Here is a 25,943-nt window from a genome sequence, read left to right on the forward strand (position 1 = left end):
CACCCCGCGTGGCCTTCCGTGTCTGGTTCCCTCCCTGAGCGTCCCCGTCCCCCTCAGCTGTCACTCCCCAAGCCCGGCCCCAGGAGCGCCCTTCCCGTCCGTGGATGAGCCTGCTCTGGACGTGTCACCCACGTGACTCACACTCCGCGTGGCCTTCCGTGTCCGGGTCCCTCCCTGAGCGTCCCCGCCCCCATCAACGGTCACTCCCCAACTTCTCCCCCACCCCCTCCCCCGGCCCCCATGAGCCCCCCCCCTCCCGTCCGCGGATGAGCCTGCTCCGGACGTGTCACCCACGTGGACTCACACCCCACATGGCCTTCCGTGTCTGGCTCCCTCCCTGAGTGTCGTGGGCTCGGGGTCCGTCCCCAGGGCCGCGCATGTGGGCGCCTCGCTCCTGCTCGCGGCTGAGGGACGCTCCCCTGTGTGGGGGACACGTTCTGTTTGTCCGTCTGCCTGCTGATGGACACTTGGGTTGTTTCCACCTGGGGCTGCTGTGAGTCGGGCTGCCGTGAGCCGGGCTGCCGTGAGCCGGGCTGCTGTGAGTCGGGTTGCTGTGAGTCGGGCTGCCGTGACTCAGGCTGCTGTGAACGTGCGTGCACGTCTTTTGTGTGGACGAGTGTTTCCAGCTCTCGTGGGCACACAGCCAGGAGTGGACCTGCTGGGTCGGGCGGTAACGCTGTGATTGGCCTCTCGGGGACCGTGGACTGCTTCCCACAGCGGCTGCGCTGTTTGCCTTCCCGTGGCCGCACGAGGCTCCAACTTCTCCACAGCCTTGCCAGCACCTGTGATTACGACTTGGCTGCCGAAGTCACGGTGGGGTGGCGTGCGTCTCGCTGTGGTTTTGGTTTGCGTTGAACGTTGGGATACTTCCCCCTGCTTTTTAAGGTGACGCCCATCCCCTGCGTAACGTGTCGGTGAGCTCAGAGACGTAGAGGGCCGCGTTGTAGCTGAGACTTGTCAGCTGACTGCGCAGGAAGCAGACTGGCCTGTCACCTGTGTCCCTGTATGCCCCGATCCCACAGGGAAGGGCATCTGGGGGCTCTTCTTGCACCAGCCGAGGGACACGGGTGGTGAGTCGCCTGCCCACAGCAACACAGAGTTGGCGTCAGAGCCGGGACGGGGCCTAGCGTGCACCGGAGGAGTGGACAGATGGGTGCCGGGGTTGGGGGCACTGCGGTCCCTGGGCCTATGTCTCCTTTGCTGTGGAGACAGTGGGTCCAGGGCCTGGACACACACAGGCATACAGGCGGGAGCAGCCACCGGAGGCCTCTGTGTCCTCGCCGTGGACCCTGCCCGGCCCCCTCCCCTCCCCGGGCCTCCCGGGGCCCGTGTGCTGCCCGTGCGTGTCCTTCTCCCGCGCAGCAAGCACGGTCCACGTGGAGGTGAGACTGTGGCCTCAGAGGGTTCTCCGCAAGAGGCTGGGGTCCCGTTTTGGTGTTTTTTTAGCCCTTTTGGCGCACGTAGGTGTTTTTAGCTACGGGAAATACATGAGTATGCGTTTTTAAGTCCATTTTTGATTCCAGAAGTAGCGCTCGGTACCGTCCTCGTAGGAGGAGAAACGGAGAATGTGGTGTTCTGGGGCCGCCGCTCCCCAGCATCACTCTGTCGCTCTGTGAGCCCGCGCGCTCCCCGTCCCGGGTTCTCTTGAGCGACTGTGGTTTCCTCGTGGGGCTGAGAGCAACACGCTGGCCGGTTTCCCTGTTTCCCTGTTGTAAACAACGCTGCAGTGAACATCTCTGGGCTCCTGAAAGCTGGCCGGGCAATGTGAGGTGGAGGCACAGGTGGGAATTGTGGGGGCTCCGGGTTTGGGGAGGAGCGGGGAGGTGGTCTCTTCATCCTGCCTGGGAGCCCCCCAGGCTCCCGGGAGCCACAGCTGGACACCGGCACTCCCAGCCCTTAGGGTTCAGGGCTGGGCTAGAGGAAGGAGGAACGGGCTTTGGGGCTGGGGCTTTGCAGGATGTGTAAGAGTTTGCCGGACGGCCAGGGAAGGGTAGAGTCTGCATCTTGGAACAGTGTGGCTGGGACATAAAGTGGGAGGGGAATGGGTGCGCAGACATTAGGGCAAACGGAAGGTGGGCTCAAAGGGGGGCCTTGGCAGGGCTTGGGGCTGGGGAGCTGCGAGATGAAGGAGGACCCTCCTAGGACCTGTGATCCGGGCAGGACGGGGAGAGGCTAGGCCTGCAGGGCCAGGGGAGAAGGATGAGAATTTTTCTGGTGGAAGAAGGTGTTCTGAGTAGAGGGCACAGCCTGAGCAAAGGTTTAGAGGTCAGATGCTAGGTCCTGGACCCAGCGACATCGGTCTGATGTGCTTGGGCAGAGTGGGCTGGGGCCAGGCGCCGGGTGTCCCGGGGGCCGGCTGGGGCGCCGGGCATCTGCCCGGGGGCGGGGAGGGTGTCGGGAAGCCCCTGGGAACTCAGCCCACCCCGCCTGGGACGGCGCCTCCCTCATCAAAGCTGCTGTGGCTCCTGGCACAGAGCCAGCAGGCCGTGGCGGGCACGGGGAGGGTGCCCGCCCGCCAGCCCCTGGCACCGTGCCTCTGCCCGTGCAGCCCTGGGAACCGCACTGACTCAGCCGGAAGAACCTTATCTGGCCCCTGCGCCGCCACCAGCCACCCAGTCACCACCGTGGGGTCACGGCCGCCAGGGCCTGGCCCCACGCCCACCATCCACTCCCCTCCCTCGTGGCTGTTGCCAAGTGCCCGGCTCGCCCCACGCTTTCTAATAACATACGCAGCTGCTGCAGGGAGTGGTGCCCGGCGGGCAGTGTCCACATGCGCATCCCGTCGGGATGAGCGTGCGTGAGTCCCATGGGGTCCAGCCCGCCGACGTGGGCGGGCGCGTGGTCCCCGTGAGCTGGGGACGGGGGTCCGTGTCCGGGGTCCGTGTCTGGCTGGGCCAGGTCCCGGGGGTGTCTGGGAGCCACCCGTGGCTCTCCCGTGTGCGTCCGTCAGCACGTTCTGGGGCCGCGAGCTTCCTGCGGCGTCTCTCACGTGTGTCTGTCACCTTGGAAGCCCGTTGGTGCGTCCGCACGCCGGGTGTGTTTGTGGACAAGTGCACGAGCCCCATGTGGCCGGTCCCCACCTCTCACGCATGTGTGGGTGTGCGTCCTGGGGTCTGGACGCAGCGGAGGAAGGCTGGGCCACGAATCGCAGTGCGTGTGGAGCCCACTGCTCACACGTTCCCTGGCCCCACGTGGGACGGGGGACGCTGCCCTGCGGCCGTGGGTCTGTGGTGCGTGTGCGAGCGTGTGTGCGGCTGGGCCCCCACGTGCGTCTGCGTGCCCGCCCCCTGCCCCACGGGCTCGCCTTGCCCAGTGAAGCGTGAGGTCGAGGGGGAGCCATTAACCATTAGCCAGAGGTCACGGCGTCCGGTCGGTGGTTTGAATTGGTTGACCCTGGACCTGCCTGCCCACGGCTGATGCCCCCCCGGAGCCCAAGGTGTGAACAGGGCCGGGCTCGGTCCCTTCTTCCCCCTGCACCGCGGGGTCTTGGGCAGCGGTGCACTGTCTCGCGGGAGCCATCGAGACGCCACGCAGGGCTGAGCTCACTCTGAGTCAGAGACCCTCCCCTCCCGAAGTTTTCGGACCCCCAGGGCCAGCGCCACCCGACGGCGACTTGGAGGGGCGTCCTCCCGGCTGCTTGCAGCCACCCAGTGACCCCGTTGACCGAGGCTGTCGCCCTGCTGGGCCGTGCTCCGAGCTGGGTCAGGGGAGCAGCTAGGGGTGCGGGCTGGTGGGTGGGCACGCGCGGAGGGCGGGACACGGCCCGCCCCTTGTCCGCTCACCAGGCTGCACGTGGACAGAGGACAATTGGGGGTCACGGGGTTAAATGGTAACCAGTCTGCCTATTGAAGGCCCCAGCGCGGGACCCGGCCCCGCCGGCAGGCCTGGCAGGGGTCTTGTGGGGCTCAGGGGGGCGGGGGGAGCGGAGAGTCAGCATCGCCCAGCACCTCGGGGACACGTCCTGCCCTCCCAGATAATAAAAACCCACGTTCCAGGAAGAAACGCGCCGTGAGGTGAATGGCCGTCCCCCAAACTCTGCCCAGACGTCAGACGTGGCTCTGTTTGGGCATAGGGTCTTCGCAGGTGTCATAGTTAAGACGGACTCCCCCGGAGTAGCCTGGGCCCTGAATGCAGCAACAGGGGTCTCGGTAAGAAGAGAGGCCCACAGGTAGGCCTCGGGGAGCTGTGGGCCTGACAGGACAGGACACGGAGGCCCCGGCCCCCTGGAGACCCTCTTTGGGGATTGGCTTGGGACAGGGACTCTGATGGTCCCACCGATGGGCTCACGGGACCGGGTTAGGGCAGAAAGGCCAGGCTGCGCGCCATGAGCATGCGCGCCCGAGCCAGCGCCTTCCTGGGCACCAGCCTCTCTTGTGGGCACTGGGACGCATCTGTGAAGAGCGGGCATGGGCGGCTGGTCCTTGGTGTGGGGGTGGGGTGTGGGGCCCAGTGGGCTGGGCCGGCCCCATGGTGAGGGCGGGCTGTCTGGGGCCATTATCTGCGGGCGAGCGAGGGTGTGTCTGTTTGTGTCTGCTTGGGCGGGTGTGTCCATGCAGGGGGGGACCATGTCGGGGCGGCGTGGCCTGCCCAACCGTGGGGAGGGCCGCGGGTGCGTGGGGAGGGTCCGCATGTGCCCAGACGGAGGTAGGCAGGTCTGTGCGGCCATGGTCAGGTAGAGGTCCGGGTAGGGGCTGTGTGGGTGCGTCTGGATGGGGCCACGGGTCTTGGGGTGGCTCTCCAGGTGGGATTGTCCGTGGGGGTGGGTCTCGCGTCTCTGTCGGGCTGGAGTGGCAGGGAGTGGCCATGGGCCCCTGTTCCTGGTCAAGCTGTCAGTGTCTGCCCCCCAGGAGGGGTCTCTGAGGGTCCCCACCCTGTTAGGCCGTGCCTCCAAACCTCCACCCCGAGGAAGGGTGCCGAGCCCATTGCTGCAAATGTGGGTCTTCTGGGCTTGCTCCCCTAGTCTCAGGTTGCACCGTGTCCGCATCTCCCCCTCCCTGGCGCCCACCACCCTCTCTCCCGATGCCACTTGCCCAGGAGAGGCAGGCGTCCCCTGGCCGTGAGCGCCCGGGGACTGTCCATGTGCTCACCGACGGGGTGCCCGGCTCTGGGAAGGGACATGGGGCCTGAAGCCACGCAGTCCTCTGCTACCCCAACCGGGAGCTTCAGTTTCCCCGTCTGTAAATCAGGGGCAGGGTTCGAGTGAGTGCCGGCTATTGCCGTAGTTAATGACCACTCGCGGGTGTCCTGGCAGAGGAGTGGCGGGGTGGGGCGGGCGCCAGCCGCATGCCGCCTGGGGCCGCCCCACCGTGGCCGGCACCCCACACTGAGGGGGACATTCTGGAGGTTAGGCTTCGGTGGGGCCCTCGGGCTGCTGGCCAGCACGGGGCAGGCTCCGTCCCTGTGCCCTCGGCTGGGGGTCTGGCAGGGGCCCCCAGGGTCCCTTCCTCTTGACTGCTGGGCAGAGGGCGGGGGCCGGGGAGTAGCCCCCTGCCCCCTGCAGCGTGTGCAGGCTGGCCCGCAGTGGCAGGACCGGACAGCACTCTGGATGCACCCCTGTTCAGAGAGTCTGCACGGGGAGGGGCAGGGAGCTTGCTCCCCAGCCGGGCAGGTCTTTCGGAGCACCTCCCGCCTAGGAGAGTCCCTGCCGGCACCTTCCGGGGCTGCTCAGGGTGCGAATGCAGGCAGAGACAGATGGTCCCTTTCCGCGAAAACCCCACGACGGGATTTAAGTTCCGGGGGGCCAGGCCCTGGCCACAGCCCCCGACCCCGGGGCACTGCAAGCCTACAACCAGGTGGGAGTTACGGGGCGATTTTGTGCGGTGACCCTTGTACGAAATGCCCCAAGACTGCGAGCAACAGTGGATTTGTAATGGCTTGGGGCTGAGGGAGAAGATTCTGGATTTTTGGCTTGCCCAGAGAGTGCCAGGGGCTTTAGGGCAGGCTTGCTCCCCAACTCTGAGAGGCTCCACGTGGCCTGGGGCACCCAAGTCCATCCAGAGGCACCGAGGGCTCAGTCCCGACTTCCAGTGGTGATGCTCTGCAGTCTGATCTCAGCACCTCTGTGTCCCCCTCTGATGTGGGCTCCCACTCAGACAGTGGTGTGTGTGCTTGGGGCCGGGCCGTGGCTGAGGGGCTCCCAGGGGGACGGGAGGCCGTCCAGATCTGCGTGTCATCGGCTGCATGGGCCGCCTGCTTCCTGCTTCCTCACCTCTTCCCAGCATTGTCCCTTTGCCACTTTCCAACCTGGGTGTACTCTTGACGCGGGACCCGTGGGCATCCCTCTCTGGGCCTCAGTTTCCCCAGCTGTGACATGGGGCCGGTAGACGACCAGCCTTGTCTGGCCACCGAGGTGATTCCTCCCCTGCCGCCCTAGCTATGCCCTGCCCCTCCCACCTGGATGCTGCAGGCACCCTCGCCCACCTCCTGGGGGACGATACAGAGGCCCTGAGGTGGCCCTGGTTACACGGAAGGCCAGTCGGGAGAGAGGGGCAGCAGTTGGTCGTCAGGCGCTGGCCCGGCCCTTCGCCATCATCCAGAAAGCAGCGCCTTTAAGCTTCAGCTCCGTGTTAGGCGTTGTGACTCGTTTCTGAAGCTTTTTATTAATATCTCTCATGGGCGGGGTGCTGTGTCTTTTCGGAGAGGGACACATGGCCGGCTGGGGTTGCGTGGCCGAGCGGACAGATGTCTCTGCCCTGCCCAGAATCACTTCCCCAATTTCCTGCGAGCCCAGCGGGCCCGCCACATCTGTGTGGAGGAGGCTGAGCCTGCGCTGACGGGAAATGAAAGGCAGCCTGGCCGCCTGGGCGGGTGCCCCAGGGGTCAGGTGCGCCAGGAGGGCAGCTCATGGGAAGGGCATGAGGTCGCACGGACGTTGCTTAAGCCCCTCCTGTATGCGGCAGCCAGGGACCTCGTTGGATTTCTGCTGTGCCCCCTGCTGGCCTGGGGCTCTGTGGGGCGCGCTGCATCCCCAGCTCCCAGTGCTGGCCTTGATGTGCAGAAGGGGTTCAACAATGGCTGCAGAATGGATTGTCCTGGCCGACCCACACCGTGTGGGCCAACGCAGCTCCCACTCAGCTTCCACCGTCCGCGCTGCGTCCTGGGAGTTTCTGGGACAGAATTTTTCCTCCGAAGCAGAACTCCCCGGGTGCCCAGCTGGGCCCTCCGAGGCCTGAGTCCTTGCAGCGCCGAGGCCTGGCCACTGGCCTCCAGTTCCTGATCACGTCATCCCCGCCCCCTGTGTTGGGTAAACTGAGGCTCAGAGCGCAGACAGGGAGGGTTCCACACCAACCCGCCTCCTCCCGAGGCCCCCACTGAGCGCTGAGGTCACTGTGGAGAGAGGGTGAGCCCAGAGCTTTGCCATTTTGGGGCTGTGTGACCTTGGGCCTCCCGCCTCCCGCCTCATGCAGCTAGGAGAAAGCTTAGATAAGGCACTTAGCAGGTTGTTGGCGCTCCACGAAAAATGCCCGCCTCAGTTTCCCCAAGTGCACAGTGGGCTGGAGGGGGTTCCGCCCTGCCTGCCTGGCCTCCGGCAGCTGTGGGTGTTTCTGTGAATGGGGGAGGCTGGGGCGGCCCCCAGGGACTCTGTTCCCGGCCCACCTGGGGCCCCAGCAACGGCTGGGCATGCTGAGTCATCTCGGCCGGGAGGGGCTTATGGGGGGGATGGGGCGGGGGCCGTGGGGGGCAGGAGCTGCTGGGGGGCGGGCATCAGGGCTGAGCTGTGATGGAGGACAGGCCAAGGAGGCGAGAGCCTGAGTAAGCCTTCTCTCCGTGCTTCCTTCGTTAGCGGGCACCTGTCGTTTGCTATGCCCGGCCCCCACGGCCCCCGGCTCTGCCCTCGGGGGCTCTCCTCTGGGTGGGGGAGGACAGGAAAGAAACCACCCCAGAATGTGCCCCGTGAGGGTGCAGGGGGCCTTACTGGACGTGCTGCCCAGGCCCGGGGGTCAGGCCGGACTGCGGGAAGGGAACGCAGAGGTGAGGCAGGCGGGCTCCAGCTGCAGAGCCCAGCAGGTGCACGGGCCCTGGGGTGGGAGCTGGTGGGCGCGCAGCGGAGGGGCCGGTGTGGTGGGAGCCCAGCCAGCGACAGGGAGAGAGGAGGTGAAGGGGCCAGGGGGCAGCCATTGAGGCCTGGAAGGCAGGGAGTCCGGGTTGCCCCGAGAGCAGTAGGGAGCCATGGTCAGCTTTCGAGCAGGGACACGGTGGCATCTGGGTGTAGACATGCGAGCTCCCTGGCAGGCTGCAAGGAGGAAGTGGCATCTGGCTTGCTGTCCTGGCCGCTCTTGGGTGTTTTTGGGGGGGATGGGGATGAAAACAGCCCCACCGCCTTCTCCCTGTTTCACTCTGCTTTCAGAAGTTACAACGAATCAGTTCTTATCCAAAACCCCAAGGGTATAAAGATAGGTCAGATGATACCTCCTGTCCTAGCAGCAGGATTCATAAAAATAGCCAAAAGGTGGAGGCAACCTAGCGTCCATGGGCAGGCGGACGGACAAACAGAACGTGTCCACCATGCAGGGGAGCGTCCGCGGCCGCGAACAGGAGCGAGGCGCCCACACGCGCGGCCCCGGGGACGGACCCCGAGCCCACGACGCTCAGGGAGGGAGCCAGACACGGAAGGCCACACGGGGTGTGAGTCCACGTGGCTGACACGTCCCGAACAGGCTCATCCGCGGACGGGAAGGGGGCTCGTGGGGGCCGGGGAAGAGGGAGGATGACTGCCTTTGAGGACAGGGTTCAGAGTGATGGAATGTTCCGGAATCACACACCAGACTCTGCAGATGCACTCGGTGCCACTGAAACACTCACTTTAAGATGGTGAATTCTGTGTAACGTGGCTTTCACTCCGACAAATATTTCTTCTCAAGGTTCAGGGGAAAGTAGGTGAATTTAAACGCTCGGGGTCCCGGGCCCGCCGGGCCTGCTGGTGGACGCCATCGCCCACCGGCTCCTCCTCTCATCCCCCGTCCCTTCGCAGACCTGCTCTGAGCACGTCTGGTCCCGGGCGTTTGGAACCCGCTCGTGGCTGTAGAGGATGCATCTCTGGTTTCCCATGAGTCGCCTCGGGAAGCCTCCCCGTCCTTGGGCGTCTCTCTGCCTCCTCTTCCTGGGTGGCTTGGAGCTCACCAGCCCCTTCCTTGATTTCTCCTAATTTGGGTTCCTCTCTCTGCCTTGTAAGGACAGCAGCGTCCTCAGGTGATGCCCTGCGGACTTTGGAGCCGCCTGGGTGGCAGGAGGGGGCCTGAGCAGACACCGTTAAAGGGGCAAAGGTCGGCCCGGGGGCCCTGCTGGCGGGCGGTTGTTTTATAGCCTGGGCCCCTCGGCCTTGGGCTGGATGCCGCCCCCGGGCCCCTGGGACAGGCTGGGAACCGCTGTGCTGTTGCCCAGGTGGGGCCTCCCGGCACTGTGACCTCTCGGGGCCCAGTCATGCCTGGGGAGGGGGCCCTGGTGGTGCCCTCCCCACGTGAACACATCCCCAGGCCAGGCCCCTCTCCTTGCGGGTTAGGGGTGGCCGTGAAGGGCCTTCTCCCCCCATCTTCCATGTCGGCAGGCCGGGGAGAGGGTCCAGTGCCGTGGGTGAGCCGCCTGGCTCCCAAGGGGTCTGCTGTCTTCTCTGCAGGGTGGCTGAAGGACCCCCCCACTCCCCAGACACACACACAACTCGGCCGGGTCAGCAACATGACCCCACTGACCAACTAGGAGTTTCTTAGCAGCCCAGACAAAAATGCTGCTTAGCCACAAACGAGAATTTCCTGTTTGCCCATCCGTGCACTTGGAGGGTGGGGGGTGGTTATCTTGCCTTTGCCACTACCTGAGCCTTCCTTGCCTTATCTGCCTCCAGCTCACGTGGCTGCATGGGGGGCTGTCCCTCAGAAAGCCGCGGGAAGGCCTGGGGGCTGGAGCCGAGGGGCTGATGGGGACACGGGAGACCGTAGGGCGGGGGCTCCCGCTCAGACTGCTGGGAAAACCCCTCTGGCTGCTGAGTGGGGTGACCAGGGGAGGCTTGGCCCTCCCCGCTCTGTGCCTCAGTTTCCTTTTCTGTGAAGTGGGTGGTGCAGGTTTGGGGAAGACTGACACTGGGTCAGCCCAGCCTTGGCGATGAATGGCCCGACACCCTCTATTGCCCTCAGCCGCAGACGGGCCGGGCCGAGAGACAGGCCGAGGGGCCTGGGGGGGCGCTGGGCGGGTCCCTGAGACACCAGCGGGCTCCGGGGACCGGGGACCGGGGAGGGAGGGAGGGGCTGCCCCACTTCTCAGGTGGAAAACTGGAGGCCTCCAACCCAGGCTCGCCCATCCGCATCCCCCATCCTCGAGGTTCTGCACCCATTTCACAGGTGAACAGACAGACCTGGCCGGGCCGGGTGGACGCAGGGTGGACCCAGGGTCCCAGGGCAGGAAGTGTCGGGTGGAGCCGGCCTCCAGCCCCTTCCCCTCCCCCACCTGCACCCCAGCCCAGGACGTCGCTCCCCCAAAGCATGAGCCTTGTGGGGCACGTGATGGGTTTGGGAAAGGATAAGCGGCCCATCCCCGTGGTGCGCTGAGCAGTCAAGTCGTCTGTTAAGCAGCTGCTGTGTGCCCGGTTCTAGACGTGGGGCCGTGGAGGGGCCGGGGAGCAAGAGCGTCCGTAAGCGAGAAGATCGCCCACCACCAGTAAACGTGTCCCCCGAGAGAGCAGAGCGCCTGCCTGTGAATCCGACGGGCAGGGGTGCGGCTGGGGACGGTGGTTGAGGAGAGACCAGGCCAGAGGGACCGCCAGGTCTCCCGGAGGTGGGCCCGCCTCTGCGCACGGCAGCTTCCAGGAGCAGTAAGATGTCTGCAGGGAGGGTCTGCAGACCCTCGGGGGTGCTTGGTGTCATTACTTCGGGCAGGGATCCCGTGATCCGGGCGCCCTGGGGAAATCAGGCTGCAGGCTCGGGGAGCGGGGCTGCCCAGGGAGGGGCTTCCGGAGGGTTCTCCCGTCTCCAGCCCCGGGTTGCGGCTGTGGCAGGCCACCCCTCTCCGCGCCTACTGGCCCACCGTGAGCAGGGCGAGGTTTCAGCCTGAGAACCCAGGCAGGACAGAGGCCCGGACGCGGCACAGGGTGACCTGGAGCCCTGTGAGGACAGACAGTGGGCCCACCGGCCCACAGTGGGGGTCTGGCCGCCATCCCCCGTGCCCCCATCCCTCCGGTCTGGCCAGGGCGGGGCGCATCCTGCAGGGGAGCGGAACTTGGGGCCGGAGCCCCATAAAGCTGGGGTGGCCTTTACTGCCCCTTTGTTGCCGGGCTGCAGACTTAAAGCTGCATTAAAGCTGCCTCCTTCCCCGGCAGCCGGGGGCCCGGCACATCCCCCTTTATGGCCCCAGACAATACCCTGGCTCCACGGGGGTCTGACCAGGCCCTGCCACAGGCCTGTCCACCCACCATTTGGCCTGGGGGTTAACGGCCCCCCCACCAAGCCAGCTGCGCCTGGGGCCAGGTCTCCATCCTGACCCTCAGTTTCCCCACCTGAAACATGGGTGTCACAGTGGCTCTGGGAGCTCAGGGTGAAGCTGTTGTGTTGATGGGAAAGCTGAGGCACGGGGGGGCACGGGGGGCACTGAGGTCTCTTTGGGGGCTGGGTCCAGGGAAGGTTCCGGCAGGGTGGACCCCCCAGACCCCAGGCCAGGATCTCACGGGAGATGTAGCTCCTGTCGGGAGGGGCCTGTCGTTGCTGAGCCCCACGGGAGTGGCCATAACAAGGACCACGGACTGGGGGTGGGGCTGAAAGCAGCAGGAATCTGTCCTTCCTCATTCTGGAGCCAGAGGTCCGAGATCCGGGGGGCTCCGGGGGGTCCTTCCTGCCTCTTCCAGCATCTGGTGTGGCCACATCACTCCACCTCTGCCTGGTCCCCGCGTGGCCTTCCGTGGCCGCGTCTCTCCTCCCATAAGGACACTCGTGGTCAGATGAGGGCCACCCTACCCCGGGTACGACCTCATCTTAGCAGATGACGTCTGCAAAGACCCCACTAGACAAGGTCGTGGTCCGAGGCTTGGGCAGAGGCGAATTTTAGGGCACCTGCCGTCTGGGATCCCGCTGAAGCTAAGCAGGTCGGGGCTCGTCGAACGACCATTTATTTAGCAGCTGCTGTGTGGTGACCCCGTCTAGACTCTAGTGACAAACCAGACGAAGTCCCCGCGGATGGGCTGACAGGAGACCGACCCACGTGTAGTCCCCTGTGGCGGGGTGTGTGGGCAGGGGACGGGTGCATGCCCACGGGAAGGTGTACCTGCAGGCCACATGCCCTCAGGCAGGGGGAAGTGCGGGGCCTCCCTGACCACCATAAATCAGCCCAGGAATGCGGCTGGCCGGCCTGGCTGGGGCAGGGCAGAGACAAAGACCCAGCCTGGACCACCCCGGCCTGTGCCGGAGGCCCCACCGTGTCTCCGTTCCAGGGTGGGGAAACGCAAGCCCAGAGAGCAGCAGGATGGCTGAGGGGTAGCCAGCCCCAGGGACTCTGCCTCCCCAGGCCCCGGGGTTGTGTTAGGCCCAGGAGCTGGGTGTTGGCGTGTTCTTGGGCCCTAAGGATGGACTGTCCCAGCCGGCTGATGGGTGGTTTCAAGGCCCCCCTGCAGTCCTGACCCCTCTGGGTCCATTCCCCAGGGCTTAATTTTTTTTTTTTTAAAGATTTATTTATTTATTTGAGAGAGCGAGAATGAGAGAGATAGAGAGTACATGAGAGGGGGGAGGGCCAGAGGGAGAAGCAGACTCCCCGCCGAGCAGGGAGCCCGATGCGGGGCTCAATCCCGGGACTCCAGGATCATGACCTGAGCCGAAGGCAGTCGCTTAACCGACTGAGCCACCCAGGTGCCCCCCCCAGGGCTTAATTTGAAGGTTGCTGTTTGCTCCTGGCCGCCCCCCCAAACTCCACTCCCCAGTTAGCTCTGCCACCTTCCCCCTGCCTGCCCGCTCCTGGCAGTGAGGATCAGCGCGTCCGCGGGCCCCCTAACCACCAGTGCAGGGACGGGTGAACCCAGCAGCCAGTGCCCAGGACAGAGTGGGCCGGGAGGCCCTGACGTTCCCAGGCTCTGGATTCATGCCTGCCTCTGGGCCTCAGTTTCCTCATCTACAAAATGGAGCCGCCTCTCGGGAGCAGAGGCAAGTGTGCGACTCGGGACAGCACCAGGATGCATCCGCTGTAGGGCGATTATCTGCCCGGGCGCCGTCTGTCTCGGCCGGACTGTGTCCCCCAAGCAACGTGTCCAAGACCCGAGAACGAGGCCTCGCCCGAGTCAGGGTCTCTGCAGCTGTGGTTACTTAGGGAGCCCTCGGACCAGGCGGCCCTGGTCCAGCAGGCAGCATCCTACCGACACACGGAGGGACTGTGAGAAGCAGAGGCAGACGCTAGAGGGGCGCCTGGGGCCCCAGAGCGGGGGGAGCAGCAGGGACCACGGTCTGGAGCTGCCTGGGGGGCTCAGCCCTGACGCACCTGGACCTGGGCTCTGCCCTAAACCTCTGTTCTGAGCTGCCCGGTGTGCGGCTTGGTGGCAGCCGCTGCTGGAGACGCACGCGGGGATCGGCGTCCTCATCTGAAAGCGGGGGTGGGCTCCTTAGGCTCCGTGGGGACGCGCTGCCGGGCCCAGCTCTGACACTAACTGACCCGTCCCCTCCCTGACCCCACAGCTCTACGAACTGGACGGGGACCCCAAGAGGAAGGAGTTCCTGGACGACTTGTTCAGCTTCATGCAGAAGCGAGGTGAGGCCACTCACCGAGGGTCCCAGGGAGTGGGGGTCCCGGGGAGCGGGCAGGCGGGGGGGGGGGCCTGCTTGGCAGTCAGCTCAGATGGGGGAGGTACAGCTGGGAGCATCTAAGGGGTGGGTCCTTGGGTAGGAGGTCTCAGGTCCCCAACCCAGAATTGCCGGCCCAGACCCGTGGTGTGCTGGGGTTCCCGCCCCTAAGGCCCCCGCCGGCCGCAGGGTCCCCTGCAGCAGAGCTGGCCTGCAGGGAGCTGGGCTGGATTCCCCGGAGGGCAGCGGGCACTGGGACAGTAGAAGCTCCTCGAGTCGGCCTTCCGGCCCCGTGGCCCCTGGTGCAAGGTCCAGTCCCGGCCCCTCCCCTGCGCCCACTGGGGCCTTAGTGCCCCTCTCTGTAACATGGGCCATAAGCAGCTCCCGCCGTGTGGCGGCACCCCAAACGTGCTGAGTGCTGGGCTGCATTTCTCAAGCACCCCCCGGGTCTGGGGTGAGACAGACGCCATAAATGGCCCAGCCTGGGCACAGGGCGCAGGGACTGGTCTGGGCGGGGTGTCCTGATGGGGAAACCGAGACCCAGACACTGGAGGGTATCTGGGGCGTTCAGGGTAAGCCAAGCCCTGAGAGGACCTGGGGCAGCAGGAAGGGCCCCAAGGCCCTACCCGTGGCCTCAGTCTCAGCTCAGGGCTGCCGTGGGGCAGAGAGATCCGGCCGGCCGGACAGACAGGGGGGTTCTAGAGGTGCCCACTGCAAGGTGGGGCTGGTCCCTCCAACCAGAGACAGCCCCCCTGGTGGGAGTTATTATAACTTGCTGTTCAGGGAAGGAAACTGAGGCCCAGGGAGGGGATGTGTCCTCTGAGCCCTGCAGGCAGGAAGGGGCGGGGCCCGGCCGGAGTGGTGCAGGGTCCACTTGGGCCCACTGCAGGGGCTGGCCACCGGCTGCTTTGTCCAGGGCCCTCTGCATGCCCCTCCCTCCCCAACAGCCTCTGTAAACACAGGCCCCACAGCCCGGAAGGGAAGGAGATGAAAGGGGAGGGGCCGCGGCCTTCCCATTAACCCCTCTTGTGCCGAGCCCTGGCAGAGGAATCCAGACCCGTCCTGGGGTGGGGGCCCCCTCCTTATCATTGGGAGCAGTCCCAGCCAGGGCCGGCTGCCCACCGTGTGGTCAGAGAGATCCTCCCCCACTGTCTTTATCGACCCATCCACACCTGCCAGAGCCCCCCACCCACCCCCCACCCCACCACCCTGCTGGGGGGCACGGAGCCCCCCATCCTGCCCAAGACTGGGCCTGGTGTCCTGGAGGTTCAGAAAGTAGGGTGAGGTGGGGGGGCCCCAGACACAGCAGTGCAGCCCGGGGCCACTCAGGCTCTGAGGGTCTGAGTCCAGCCCTGCCTCTCTCGCCAAGCCGGGCTCCCCTGGAGGCCCGGGGCCAACAAACTCCTGTGCATCCCTCAGAACCCAGCCCCAAGTCCCCCTCCCCCTTGCTGCCTTCTTGGACGCTCGCCCTCTGTAACGGGCGGCCTCTGGGGCTGAGGGTCTGTGGGAGGCCCCCCACCCCCAGCCCCGGACACCGTGTCCTGCATCCCACAAGCCCTTCTTCACCCCAGACGGAAAGTTCTTTTTTTCCGCACGTCACAAAGTAAAGGCCTCTCAGAATTCTCTGGGGGCTGGGAACGCGGGAGGGTCCTGCCTGCACCCCGCCCTCCTGCTGTTTCCTTGAAGGCCTCCCCACCCTTCCTTATCGCCCCCGCGGCCCCCACGGCCCCCGTCCTCCACCGGTGCCTCTCTGCTCTCCGCCCTGCTCCTTCTGTAAACATCCGATCAGGCCCCGCTGCAGGGCGCGGGCGCGGGGTCCCCAGAGGAACTTCTGTGTGATTCTTTCTGTTCTCGCCCAGTGCAGAATCTATGCCAATGTCCTGGGTGGGCCGGGGGCTGTGGGAGCCCCTGACACTAGGGGTTGCTTTGCCCCCTCTGCCTCTTGGGCTGAGAAATGGAATAGGGGAGGGGTGGGGGGTCTGAGGTCCAGCTCCCTCTGCCCTCTCCGGGTGGCCCTCTATTGGTGGGGGTTTTGAAGCCTGGAGGAACGGGCAGACGTGGCCAGGGGTGGCAGGAGGTGGTTCTAGAAGCTCCAGCTCGGGGGGACCAGGAGTCAGGGCCCCGGGGGCGCGGGCCAGCTGGGCCGGGCCTTCTCCGGGAGCCGCAGCCTGGGGCCTCCGTTTGCCCATCTCTGGGGGGGCAGCGGCTGTGCCCGGTTTCTTGAGCACCTGCCATGTGCCAGGCTGATCCGAGCCGGGGACCCCGAGTGACAGGACAGCGGCTGGGGGCCACAGACAGTGTCCCAGGGTTGCAAGGGGGAGGTCTGACGGGGGCTTTCGCACCCCCAGCCAGGAAGGCGCCACGCAGGCCGAGCTGACGGCCCCAGCACGAGGGGGACAGGGACAGCGGCAGCAGTTTGAGGTCCCCCCCCCGGGCCGGCCCACCGCCGCGCTCTCTAAGCTGCGGTGGCTGAAGGGAGCCCTGCCTCCTCCCGACTGCAAAGCCCCCGGACGGACGCAGAAGCGGGAAGCGGGAGGGTGCGGGCCTCTGGGAACCGGGCAGTTGTTTCGGCAGCTGCGGTTGGTGACGCGGGGAGTAGAGCTAACAGAGGCCGTGGTTCTCATGCAAGTGCCCAGCTTGGCCCCGCGGCCTCGCCCCGTCTCTGTACCCCAGGTGAGATCAGCCATGAGCCCGGATCACTGATGGAGAAACAGGCCTCCTCCTGCTCTCTCAAGGGGCGCCCCTCCCCCGCCGCAGTCCTACCCCCCAGGAGACGCAGGGCCGCGTCAGGAACGTCTGCTGTAGTCACGACGGGGGTGGGGGGGCCACCAGCGGGTGGGGCCAGGGATGTGGCTCCGCGCCCGCAGCGCCCGGGACGCCCCCCAGAGAACACCCTGCCCCGGTGTCCCCGTGTCGGGAGAGACCCCTCTCTGGACGGGCACGTCAGCCACAGACTCGGGGTCTGCTGCGCGTGGGGCTCTGGTCCCCCGTGGCAACAGCCCCAGCTCACCCTCCCCTGCAGGGACGCCCGTGAACCGCATCCCCATCATGGCCAAGCAGGTGCTTGACCTGTTCATGCTGTACGTGCTGGTGACCGAAAAGGGCGGCCTGGTGGAGGTCATCAACAAGAAGCTATGGCGGGAGATCACCAAGGGCCTCAACCTGCCCACGTCCATCACCAGCGCTGCCTTCACCCTGCGGACCCAGTGAGTGCCCGCCGTGGCCCGGGGCAGGAGGAGCGGGGCGGCCATGGAGGAGCCCGGGGTGCGGTGGCCACGGGCCACAGAGGGGCCGGGCCACGTGAGCGTCCCCGCGACGTCGGGGGGTGTGAGGGCTACTTCGGCTCTGGGGTTACCCGCTTGAGTATGGGGATCGGCGAGGGGAGCCCTGGGGGCGGGGGATGTGTCCCGGGGCCGGCGCCGAGCCGGGGGGCAGCCGGAGTGCAGGCCGCAGGTCTGAGACCGCGGAATGAAGCCGGGCGGTGGCGTGCCGTGGCGGGGGGAGCGGGAGGTGTCCCGGTGCCATCCTAACCCCGTGCCCCTGCGCGCAGGTACATGAAATACCTGTATCCCTACGAGTGTGAGAAGCGCGGTCTCAGCAACCCCAACGAGCTCCAGGCCGCCATCGACAGCAACCGGCGGGAGGGCCGGCGCCAGAGCTTCGGGGGCTCGCTCTTCGCCTACTCGCCCGGCGGGGCCCACGGCATGCTGTCCTCACCCAAGCTGCCCGTGCCCTCCCTGGGCCTTGCCACCAGCACCAACGGCAGCTCCATCACCCCCGCTCCCAAGATCAAGAAAGGTGAGGGCCGCCCGCGCCTGGGGCCTGACCTCAGGTCCGCCGGGCCGGGCTCTCTGACCCCGGAGGGGACACGGGGACGCCTTCCCCCTCCAAGGAGCAGGACGCCGAACCCGGCGTTGGCACGGCAGAGGGGCCTCGTCCGCTGGTGCGGTGTCCGCGGCAGACGCCACTAGCTGCTGGCCGTTTCGCAGCCCCGTCGCGGGCAGCCATCGCGGACGGGCGGTCCCACGCCAACACCAGCATTAGAGAACGAGCTCGGTCTTCCCAGCCCGTGCCCGCGGCAGACGTGGCTAGCCGCCGCTGTCCTCCCGGCCCGCACGGTGCCCATGTTGCCGACTGAGCCCCGTAGTCTTTCCTGACCCGCGGCTAAGGACTGCTGGTATCGCTGGCCCAGACGGCGGCCCGTGGGGGACAGCGTTCACTGCCCCTTAGGTTCTCCAGTCCCTCGCCCCTGGCAGACATCGTTAGCCCGTGGCTGTTTTCTTTCCCCGTGAGGGTTCGAGCCTTCTGCTCATGCCGTCTGGCAGGTGCCGCGACCCTGTGGCTTCTCAGGCCGACCCTTCACCCATCGGTGGCTCGGTGCCTCCTGCTGGGGACCGTGGGGAAAGTTACCCATGTCTGTAGGTTCGTGGGGGGGGGGCCTGCAGTGCGTCCATGCCCGGCGGGCAGTGGGCCGAGTTTTCGGGGGCCCACCGGGGAGCCCCCCGCCCGTGGCCGGGGTCACCAGTCGGTGACAGCCTTCTGTCCCACTGAGCCTCTGAGCCCTTCCCAACAGCACACGTGGGCGCGTGGCCTCAGGCTGAGTCACCTGAGTGTCCGTTTCTCCTCCGCCACACGGGCTGTGACCCCTACCCTCTGGGGTGGCCTGAGGATCCAGGGTGATCCCCGCAGTGTAGGCTGGTCGGACCCGAGGCGAAGGGGGTCTTCCTAACCCACCGGCTCGCTCAGTCCTCTGCGGGCCCCGGTTTACCCACCCCACCCCTGGGGAGCCCCGGCGGTGCCCACGAGTGGTTGTCGGTCATCCCCAGCGCGTGAGGCCCCGTGCGGGAGCTGGGGAGAGGGTGGAGGGCGGGAATGGGCGTTTCCTGACGGGAGGGAGCCAGGAGGCGCTACGCAGCCGCGGGGGGCCCGCGCTGATGGGTCCAGGGGGCATCCGAGGGCGACCAGAGGAGGGGGTCAGAGCGGGGAGCGCCGCAAAGCCTCCGGCCGGGGCCCAGTCAGGCAGGGGAGGCCGCGCCAGGCAGCAAGGGAAGGACATGGGGGGAGGAGTCGGGGGAAGAAGAGACAGCGGGTCACAGTGGCACACATTCCCACCACAGAGGAGGGGAGTGGGTGGGAGCTGGTTCTGGAGCTGAGCTGCCGGGGTTCGAGTCCCAGCCCTGCTGCTGCAGCTCTGTGGCCTCGGCAAGCCGTTCCCGCCGGGAGCTTGGGTTCCCTCAGCCGTGAAGTGGGCGTGGGAGCGTGGGGCCGGCACGGGGTCGTTGAGACGGCCCCTCGAGAGGGGCCGTGTTGAGTGAGTTAGACGGGACGCGTGGGGGGGCCTCAGTGCTCTCGCCAGGATTGTCTGCGACCCCCGCCGTCGCAGGCTCTCGGGATAACGCCCGCGGTGAGCACAGCGGGGCCGATCTCGGCATTAGAGCCATGGTGGTTCCAGTGCCGGGCTGACCTCAGAAAGGGCCCTCCAGCACTCGCGTCTGTCCCAGAGCCTATCCGCTTCCCTGGAGAGGGCATGCGCGCCCCGCGCCTTCTGCCCCGCGGGGAGGCAGGGCCAGGCTCCTCCCGTGTCCGTCTGGCCACCAACTCCTCTTCTCTCCTGTCTAGAGGAGGACTCAGCCATCCCTATCACGGTCCCCGGCCGCCTGCCGGTCTCCCTGGCGGGCCACCCTGTGGTGGCAGCCCAGGCGGCCGCTGTGCAAGCGGCGGCCGCCCAGGCAGCCGTGGCCGCCCAGGCAGCCGCCCTGGAGCAGCTGCGGGAGAAGCTGGAGTCCGGGGAGCCTCCTGAGAAGAAGATGGCCCTGGTGGCGGATGAGCAGCACCGGCTCATGCAGCGAGCACTGCAGCAGAATTTCTTGGCCATGACAGCCCAGCTGCCGATGAGCATTCGTATCAACAGCCAAGGTACCAGCCCAGCGCCCAGACCCTCCCTGCTTCCTGCCCGTGTGACAAAATCAGGGCCTCATAGTCAACATATGTAAAGAGTGCCCACAAATCAATAAGAAACACAAAGATAAAATAAATTAAGTAAACAGGCAGCGGTGGCTAGTAGCAAATGCACATGGAAGGCCGAGTTGGGGATCCACACGCTAACAAGGAGCTACCGTTTTTCAGCCATCAGAGTTTGATGATATCAGATGTTGGTCGGGTTAGGGGAAAATGTGCCCACTGAGTCCTGCTGGTGGGAGTGTAAGCAGGTGACGGTTTGGCAATCGCTTTTTTTTTTAATTTAATTTTATTTTTTATTTTTTTTAAAGATTTTATTTATTTGACAGAGAGAGACACAGCGAGAGAGGGGAACACAAGCAGGGGGAGTGGGAGAGGGAGAGGCAGGCCTCCCGCGGAACAGGGAGCCCGATGCGGGGCTCGATCCCAGGACCCCGGGATCATGACCTGAGCCGAAGGCAGACGCTTAACGACTGAGCCACCCAGGCACCCCCTGGCAATCTCTTTTTAAAATAGACAGCATTCTTGCCCTGTGACCCAGTGATTCTGCTTGGCATCTCCAGCAAAGCTAGTGCAGACGCTTCATCAGTAGGGAGTGGAGCTAGCCAAGTCCACACCACTCTGTGCCTGTTCAAAACAACGGGATGATTTGGGGTATGCTGATGTAGCTTGCGACTTACCATCACGAGAAAAGCAAATTTTAGACAAATGCGTTCTTCTCCGACAAATATTTATTGAGCGCCTGCTGTGTGTGCCGGTGACAGACACAGTCCACAGCTCGGTGGGTGGACAGGGGCGGGTCCTCGCCCATGGGTGCTTATGACTGCAGCCGGCGGCGTTTCTTCCCCCACAGCCTGCGAGAGTCGCCAGGACTCCGCCGCGAACTTGAGCAGTCCCAACGGCAGCAACAGCATTAACATGTCCGTGGAGATTAACGGGATCATGTACACAGGTAGGACCCGCCGGGCCCCACGCCGTCCTTGAGCACTCGTCTCCCCGTTCATAACTCAGGAGCCCCGGGTGCCCCCCGCCCGGCAGGGCTCTGCCCTCAGGAGACCAGAGTGAGGTAGTCCACGTGGCACACTTAGCACAGTGCTCAGCACATAGCAAGGGCCCCAAAGCACATACTCTTTGTTCTGTTTCTCCTCCGGCCAGTGGTGTTCCTTCTAAAACACCGTGTGGCCAGCCAGTAGCTGGCATGGGCCGCCAGGAGGCGCTGTGGACACCAAGCAGCTCGGTTGCTCAGTGAGGGCGACTCCGGGGGACAGAGAAGGGACCTGTGGCTGCCGTGGGCCAGCGGGTCCCTGGGTGACTCTGCAGGGGTCCGTGCTCAGGGCGTGCCGTGGGCCTGCCGTGTAATCTTTTCAACTACATGATGTGTTTCTCCTCCTGTCCTCGCATTAGGAGTGCTGTTTGCTCAGCCACCAGCGCCCGCACCACCCTCAGCTCCCAGCAAAGGCGGTGGTGGCAGCCGGGGAGGGAACAGCGGGACCAGCAGCAGCGCCGGCAGCCAGGCCGGGCCGGCGGGGTTGTCCACACCTGCCACATCTTCTACCTCAAATAACTCATTGCCTTAACCGCACCACTCCCCACCCGCCACCCCCACCCCAGGAGCCCGCCTGGGCGGGGGGCGGGGTCGAGGTGGGCCATGCAGGGGCCGGGACTGCGGAAGATACGGGTGGGGAGGGGAGGTGTCCACGAAGGAGCCACAGCTAACGCCAAAAAGAAAAGAAAAATATATATATACATATATATATAAAGAAAATTTAATAAAACAGGGGAAAACCAAGGAACACTTGAATTACTCAGGTTCGGACATTCAGAGACGTGAATTGTGAGAGCAGCAAAGGAAATCGGAAGAGAGAGGGGCACATATTTCCGAGGGCTGCAGCCCTGCTGGACCAACTGACTGGGGTCTGGGGTCTGTGTGGACCGGTTGCCATGGAAGGCCGATCCTGTTTACCTCATACATCTCTGCACTGTGTGTTTTCATTTTTGTCTGTTTTTTTCCCTTTTTTTCCCCCATTCATCACACACTCACCACACCCAGCTCCTTGTGTTGAATGAAACCCCTGAGCCAAGATCAGCTGAATTTTTTTTTTCTTGTTGCTTTTGGGAACTTTTTTTTTTTTTTTTAAGAAACAGTGATACTCAAGATCTATAGGGCTTTTAAGAGGTTTCGGGGTTTTGTTTTGTAAATAATCTATTTTATTCTTGGGGGAGGAATCAAACCTTAGGAAAAGGATATATATATCTATATATTTGTGTTCATTCAGGGAAACTGGACTTGAAAAAGCAAAAAAAAAAAAAAAAAAACCCACAAAAAACAAAAAAAAAAAAAAAGAAAAGAAAGTAATACCCTTCCTATTTTCCCATGACTGGTTTGGGTTCCTATGTGTGTTTCCTGTGCTGCAGTGGGTAGCTGGCAGGCGCAGGACGTGCCCTGGGCCAGAGCCAGGACCGGTGATGAACTCAGGTGCTATGGGCGGGGGGCATGAATGCTGAGGGGCAGACCGGGGCATCCGGGGTCCTTTTTCCCTCCCGCCAGAGACTGGAAGTCTTAACTAGGGAGGAGGACGGGCTGGATGAAGGGCCCTGGGCGTGGGAGGGGGCTCCACCTTCGTGGCCCCCAGGCTCCTGTCTCAGGGATGAATGTGGCCTGGGGGTGCTCCTGGGGCGGGGAGGGCTGCTCTGGGAGATTATCAGTACTGGGGGACGGGGTGAGCCGGGCTTAGCTCAGGGCGAGGTTTTTGGGGCCACGGCATCCTGAACAGTCCCCGCTTCCATTCTCTTCTCCTTAATTTTGTCCCTTCCTTCTCTCTCGGCCCCGTTTGCTTGGGGCCACAGCTGCCTGCAGTAACTAGAGTAACTGGAGGCCACACCCCATCTCTGCACGACCCTTCCTCCTGGTTAGAAGGTGGGTGTCGGGGGGTGGGGGGACACGGCTGGTGGGAGGTTATTCCAGGGGCTGGCGGTGGTCTTGGTGAGCACCGTCTGCCCTAAGGCCCAGGCGGGTGGGGGGCTTTCTTGGCGCCCGCTGGGTCCCTGCGGACCAGGTGGTGTTGGGTAGTGCTCTTCACGCCGCCCAGTGGGATTTTTGTTGGGGGGGGGGCACTGACTCAGCTGTTGCCAGGGTGAGCCTGTATTCTCTAATTGGGCTCAGGAGCCCGGCCTAACGGCGGGGGGGCAGCACCAGCCTCCCCCTCTCCCTGATGGACCAGGCATCCTCCCCCTGGGAGACCCGAGGAGGGAGGGTCCTGGGCCCCCAAGGCTGGGTTATCCTTTGTGTGGGGCTGTGCTGTGTCTTTGGAATATCTCAGGGTCCTTGACACCCCACCCCCCAGCCTTCCAGGAGCGGGGTCTCCTCTCTGCTTTTCCTTCTGGAAGGTTCTGCCCTTCCCTCTCTCGTGGCAGCAGCACAATCATGGTGGGAGGGGATCTCTTTGTCCCCGGGCACAATCCGGCTCCACACACAGAAGCCCCCCACCCCACCCCAGCCTGACCCATGGGCGCCCTGGCCCGAGGCCTTCAGGTTCCCCGGTCACGCCCTCGTTGGGGGGGTTCTGCAGCGTGTTTCTTTCTACCTCAGGCCTGACTCTTGATGCCAAATCCCGTGCCCTGGCTCTCCCCTCGCCCCACCCTCCCCGTGGGGCCCCTCCACCTGGAAGGCCCGTACGCCCGCCTTGTTCGTGTGTGTGCGGACTGGTGTTGTGTCGCGGGTCAATGTGGCCTCCCGGATGTAACTCAGGGTGTGGCCTGCTGTTCAAGTGATGATTGTAGGGGACAGGTGGGGGCGGGGCATGGGGCCCAGTCCCCCGCTCCAGGCTAGCCAGGGGGCGGCTGTGCCGGGGGGAACCCACCTGAGCTGGGAACGCGAGCGGGGTCCTCCCCTGCCTCTGCCTTCGGTGCCCCATCCAGCCCCCTGCCCCTCCTGTCCCTGGGGCTTAGGGAAGGGGAGGGTTTCTGGGGTGCACATCAGTGCCCCCTTACGCAAACCCAGGTGCGGATGGACGGGGGCACCTGTCTCTGCCCTTGGCTTCTGTGCTGGTCGTTCCCGAGTGGGCTTCGTGGCACTGCGAGGGCGGAGACCCCAAACTCAGGGTGGAGAGGGGCTCGCGGGGGCTCCCCTGCTGGAGGTGTTGCTTCCAGAATCTTCCGTGGGACCCCTGAGCTGGGGGCTGGGCATGCAGGGTGGGACGGCGGGTTACTTTCCATAGTTCTGCATTTGTACTCTCACTTTCCCATTTTATCACTTTTGTCCACTTCGTCCTTCCCCCCCTCCTTTAATTTTGCTCTTGTATTTTTTTCTTGGCAACCATGAATTCAGCCTTTCATTCCTGACATGTGAAATTTCAGCTTCTCTGGGGTTTGTCAGACGGCGTGAGCACTGCGCCAGCGCTCAGGTTAAAGTGAAAAAAAACTCTTTAAAAAAAAGGTTTAAACGACTCTACCTCTGGCCGGGCCTGGCCTTGTCGCCCTGGCCAGGGCGGTCTGTACCGATTTCAGTTTTTGCAGAACATTCAGGTATTAAAAGGGGAAAAAAAAAAGAAAAAAAGGACAAAAGACCAAAAAAAAAAGAAAAAAAGACAAAAAAGAAAAAAAAGTGTGTGATTTTGAAATTTAAAAGAACACTGAAAGTTTACATTTTATAACATTATTATTCAGATTGTATTTAAACTTCAGAAATATTTAAGACAATTGTAACCCTGTAAAGCTGATGAGATATTAAAACAAGACAAAACACTTCTGACTTTTAACAGAAAACGCCTCCTGTGGTGGTTTTTTTGGGTGTGTCTGGGTCCCAGGGGCCGTAACCCCTCCATCCTGCAGCAGGGACGGCACCCAAGGGACAGGCCCTGGGTCTTCAAGTGGGTGTGTGTGTGGCCATCACACGTCCGGGGGGCCCTGGTGCAAAGTGTCTGTTTAGGGATTTGGGGAGAACAGAGGTGGCAGGGCCAGGGGTGCCCTAGCCTGTCCCCCAGCCCCTTGGCTAGGTCTCCTGCCTTCTGATGCCACTGTCACTCCGAACCCAAGCCCCTGGGGTGTGTGGTCTGCCCCCTCCTCGCTGGGCCTTCCTCTGGGCCTTTGCAAGAGCTCTTTCCCACTGCCTGGGTCGTCCTTTCCCTGTGTGCCGGGCAAGCCCCTTGTCACCCTCCGGGACACGGAGTCATGTATGTGCTTCGTCCGTTCCTGTGCCCCTGGGGTCACCCCCTAGCTCGGCGCGCTCCATGACCCGACGTGGCAGGAGAGGGGCACCCGAAGAAAGCCCCCCCACCCCACCGTCCCCCCGGGCCCTCTGCAGGCTTCTGAGACAGGGACCCAGCCTGCGTGCCCCAGGAGCCTTCCCGCTGGGGTCTGGCTCACCTGTTCACATTTTACGATTCAGTAGGTATAGCCCCAAAGCGGTTCCCCCCGCTTTTTATCCAGGAGATAAAGGAAAAATAATTTTAAGAAGGAAAATGGCTCTCGGGCTGCAGTTTGCAACCCCTGGGCTCAGAATGTTTGGAAGGGAAATCCTGTGTTCTCTGCCTCCAAACTCAAACCACAGCAGCACTGCAGAATTTGGGCTGGAAGAGATTTTCTGGGGTGTCTAATCCATTTACCCTCGGACCCACCCACCCCACCCCTCCACCCCCCGCCACAGAGTGTGTGACGGGCTCAAGGTCAGCTTGGCTGGACCGTGGGCAGGCCCAGCCTCCTGCCATCTGGCTCCCCTACCACCAGGACCAGCCCGGGCCGGCCCCGGCCAGTCCCTCCCGCCTGGGTCAGCTCCCAAGGCTGCACTAGGAGTGAGGGAGAATCAGCTGCCCCTCCTGTCACAGCCAGGGGGTTCCCACGCGCCTCTGTGGCCCATTTCATCCACGGCATTTCCACTCCTGTCAGAAATGAGTCAGCTGCGTCTTGGTCCCAGCGTCCAGGGGCCTGGGGGACCAGGAGAGGTCAGAGGGCCGGTGGCTCCACCTGCCTCTCAGGGCTCTCTCCTCCCGCCCCAGAAGATAAAGGAAAAATTATTTAAAAAAGGAAAATGACCCTTTCTTGCAAACTGGCTCAGCCAGTCCTCATCTTCATTCCTCCGCTGAAGAGGCCCAGAGAGGGGCCAGGAGGCCCTGAGGTCACACAGTCCCAGGGGCGCCAGGGAGGGCTCAGGCCCCCCCATGGCCCTCCCGGCTTCCCAGAGCCCGTCAGCTCCTGCCTCTTGGGCTTCGGAGCTTCTGCCGAGGCCCGAGGAGGCTCCGGGAGGAAACA

The 25,943-nt window shown here is 64.2% G+C and overlaps 1 protein-coding gene across 3 annotated transcripts in view; it reads left to right on the top strand.

Moving 5' to 3' along the window:
* Window positions 1-24,461, top strand: part of ARID3A (AT-rich interaction domain 3A) — a 33,336-nt gene extending 8,875 nt beyond the window's left edge. For all 3 annotated transcript variants that reach the window (XM_081822942.1, XM_081822817.1, XM_081822881.1), the window contains exons 5-10: window positions 13,635-13,707; window positions 16,762-16,945; window positions 17,290-17,537; window positions 19,359-19,655; window positions 20,551-20,649; window positions 21,102-24,461. In XM_081822942.1, the coding sequence (XP_081679068.1) occupies window positions 13,635-13,707; window positions 16,762-16,945; window positions 17,290-17,537; window positions 19,359-19,655; window positions 20,551-20,649; window positions 21,102-21,274 (1,074 nt within the window). In that variant the 3' untranslated portion in view covers window positions 21,275-24,461. The remainder of the gene's footprint in view (window positions 1-13,634; window positions 13,708-16,761; window positions 16,946-17,289; window positions 17,538-19,358; window positions 19,656-20,550; window positions 20,650-21,101) is intronic.
* Window positions 24,462-25,943: the final 1,482 nt, after the last annotated feature.

This window comes from Leptonychotes weddellii, chromosome 1 (genome assembly GCF_054177405.1).
Source record: "Leptonychotes weddellii isolate Sample4059 chromosome 1, ASM5417740v2, whole genome shotgun sequence".
Lineage (NCBI taxonomy): Eukaryota > Metazoa > Chordata > Mammalia > Carnivora > Phocidae > Leptonychotes > Leptonychotes weddellii.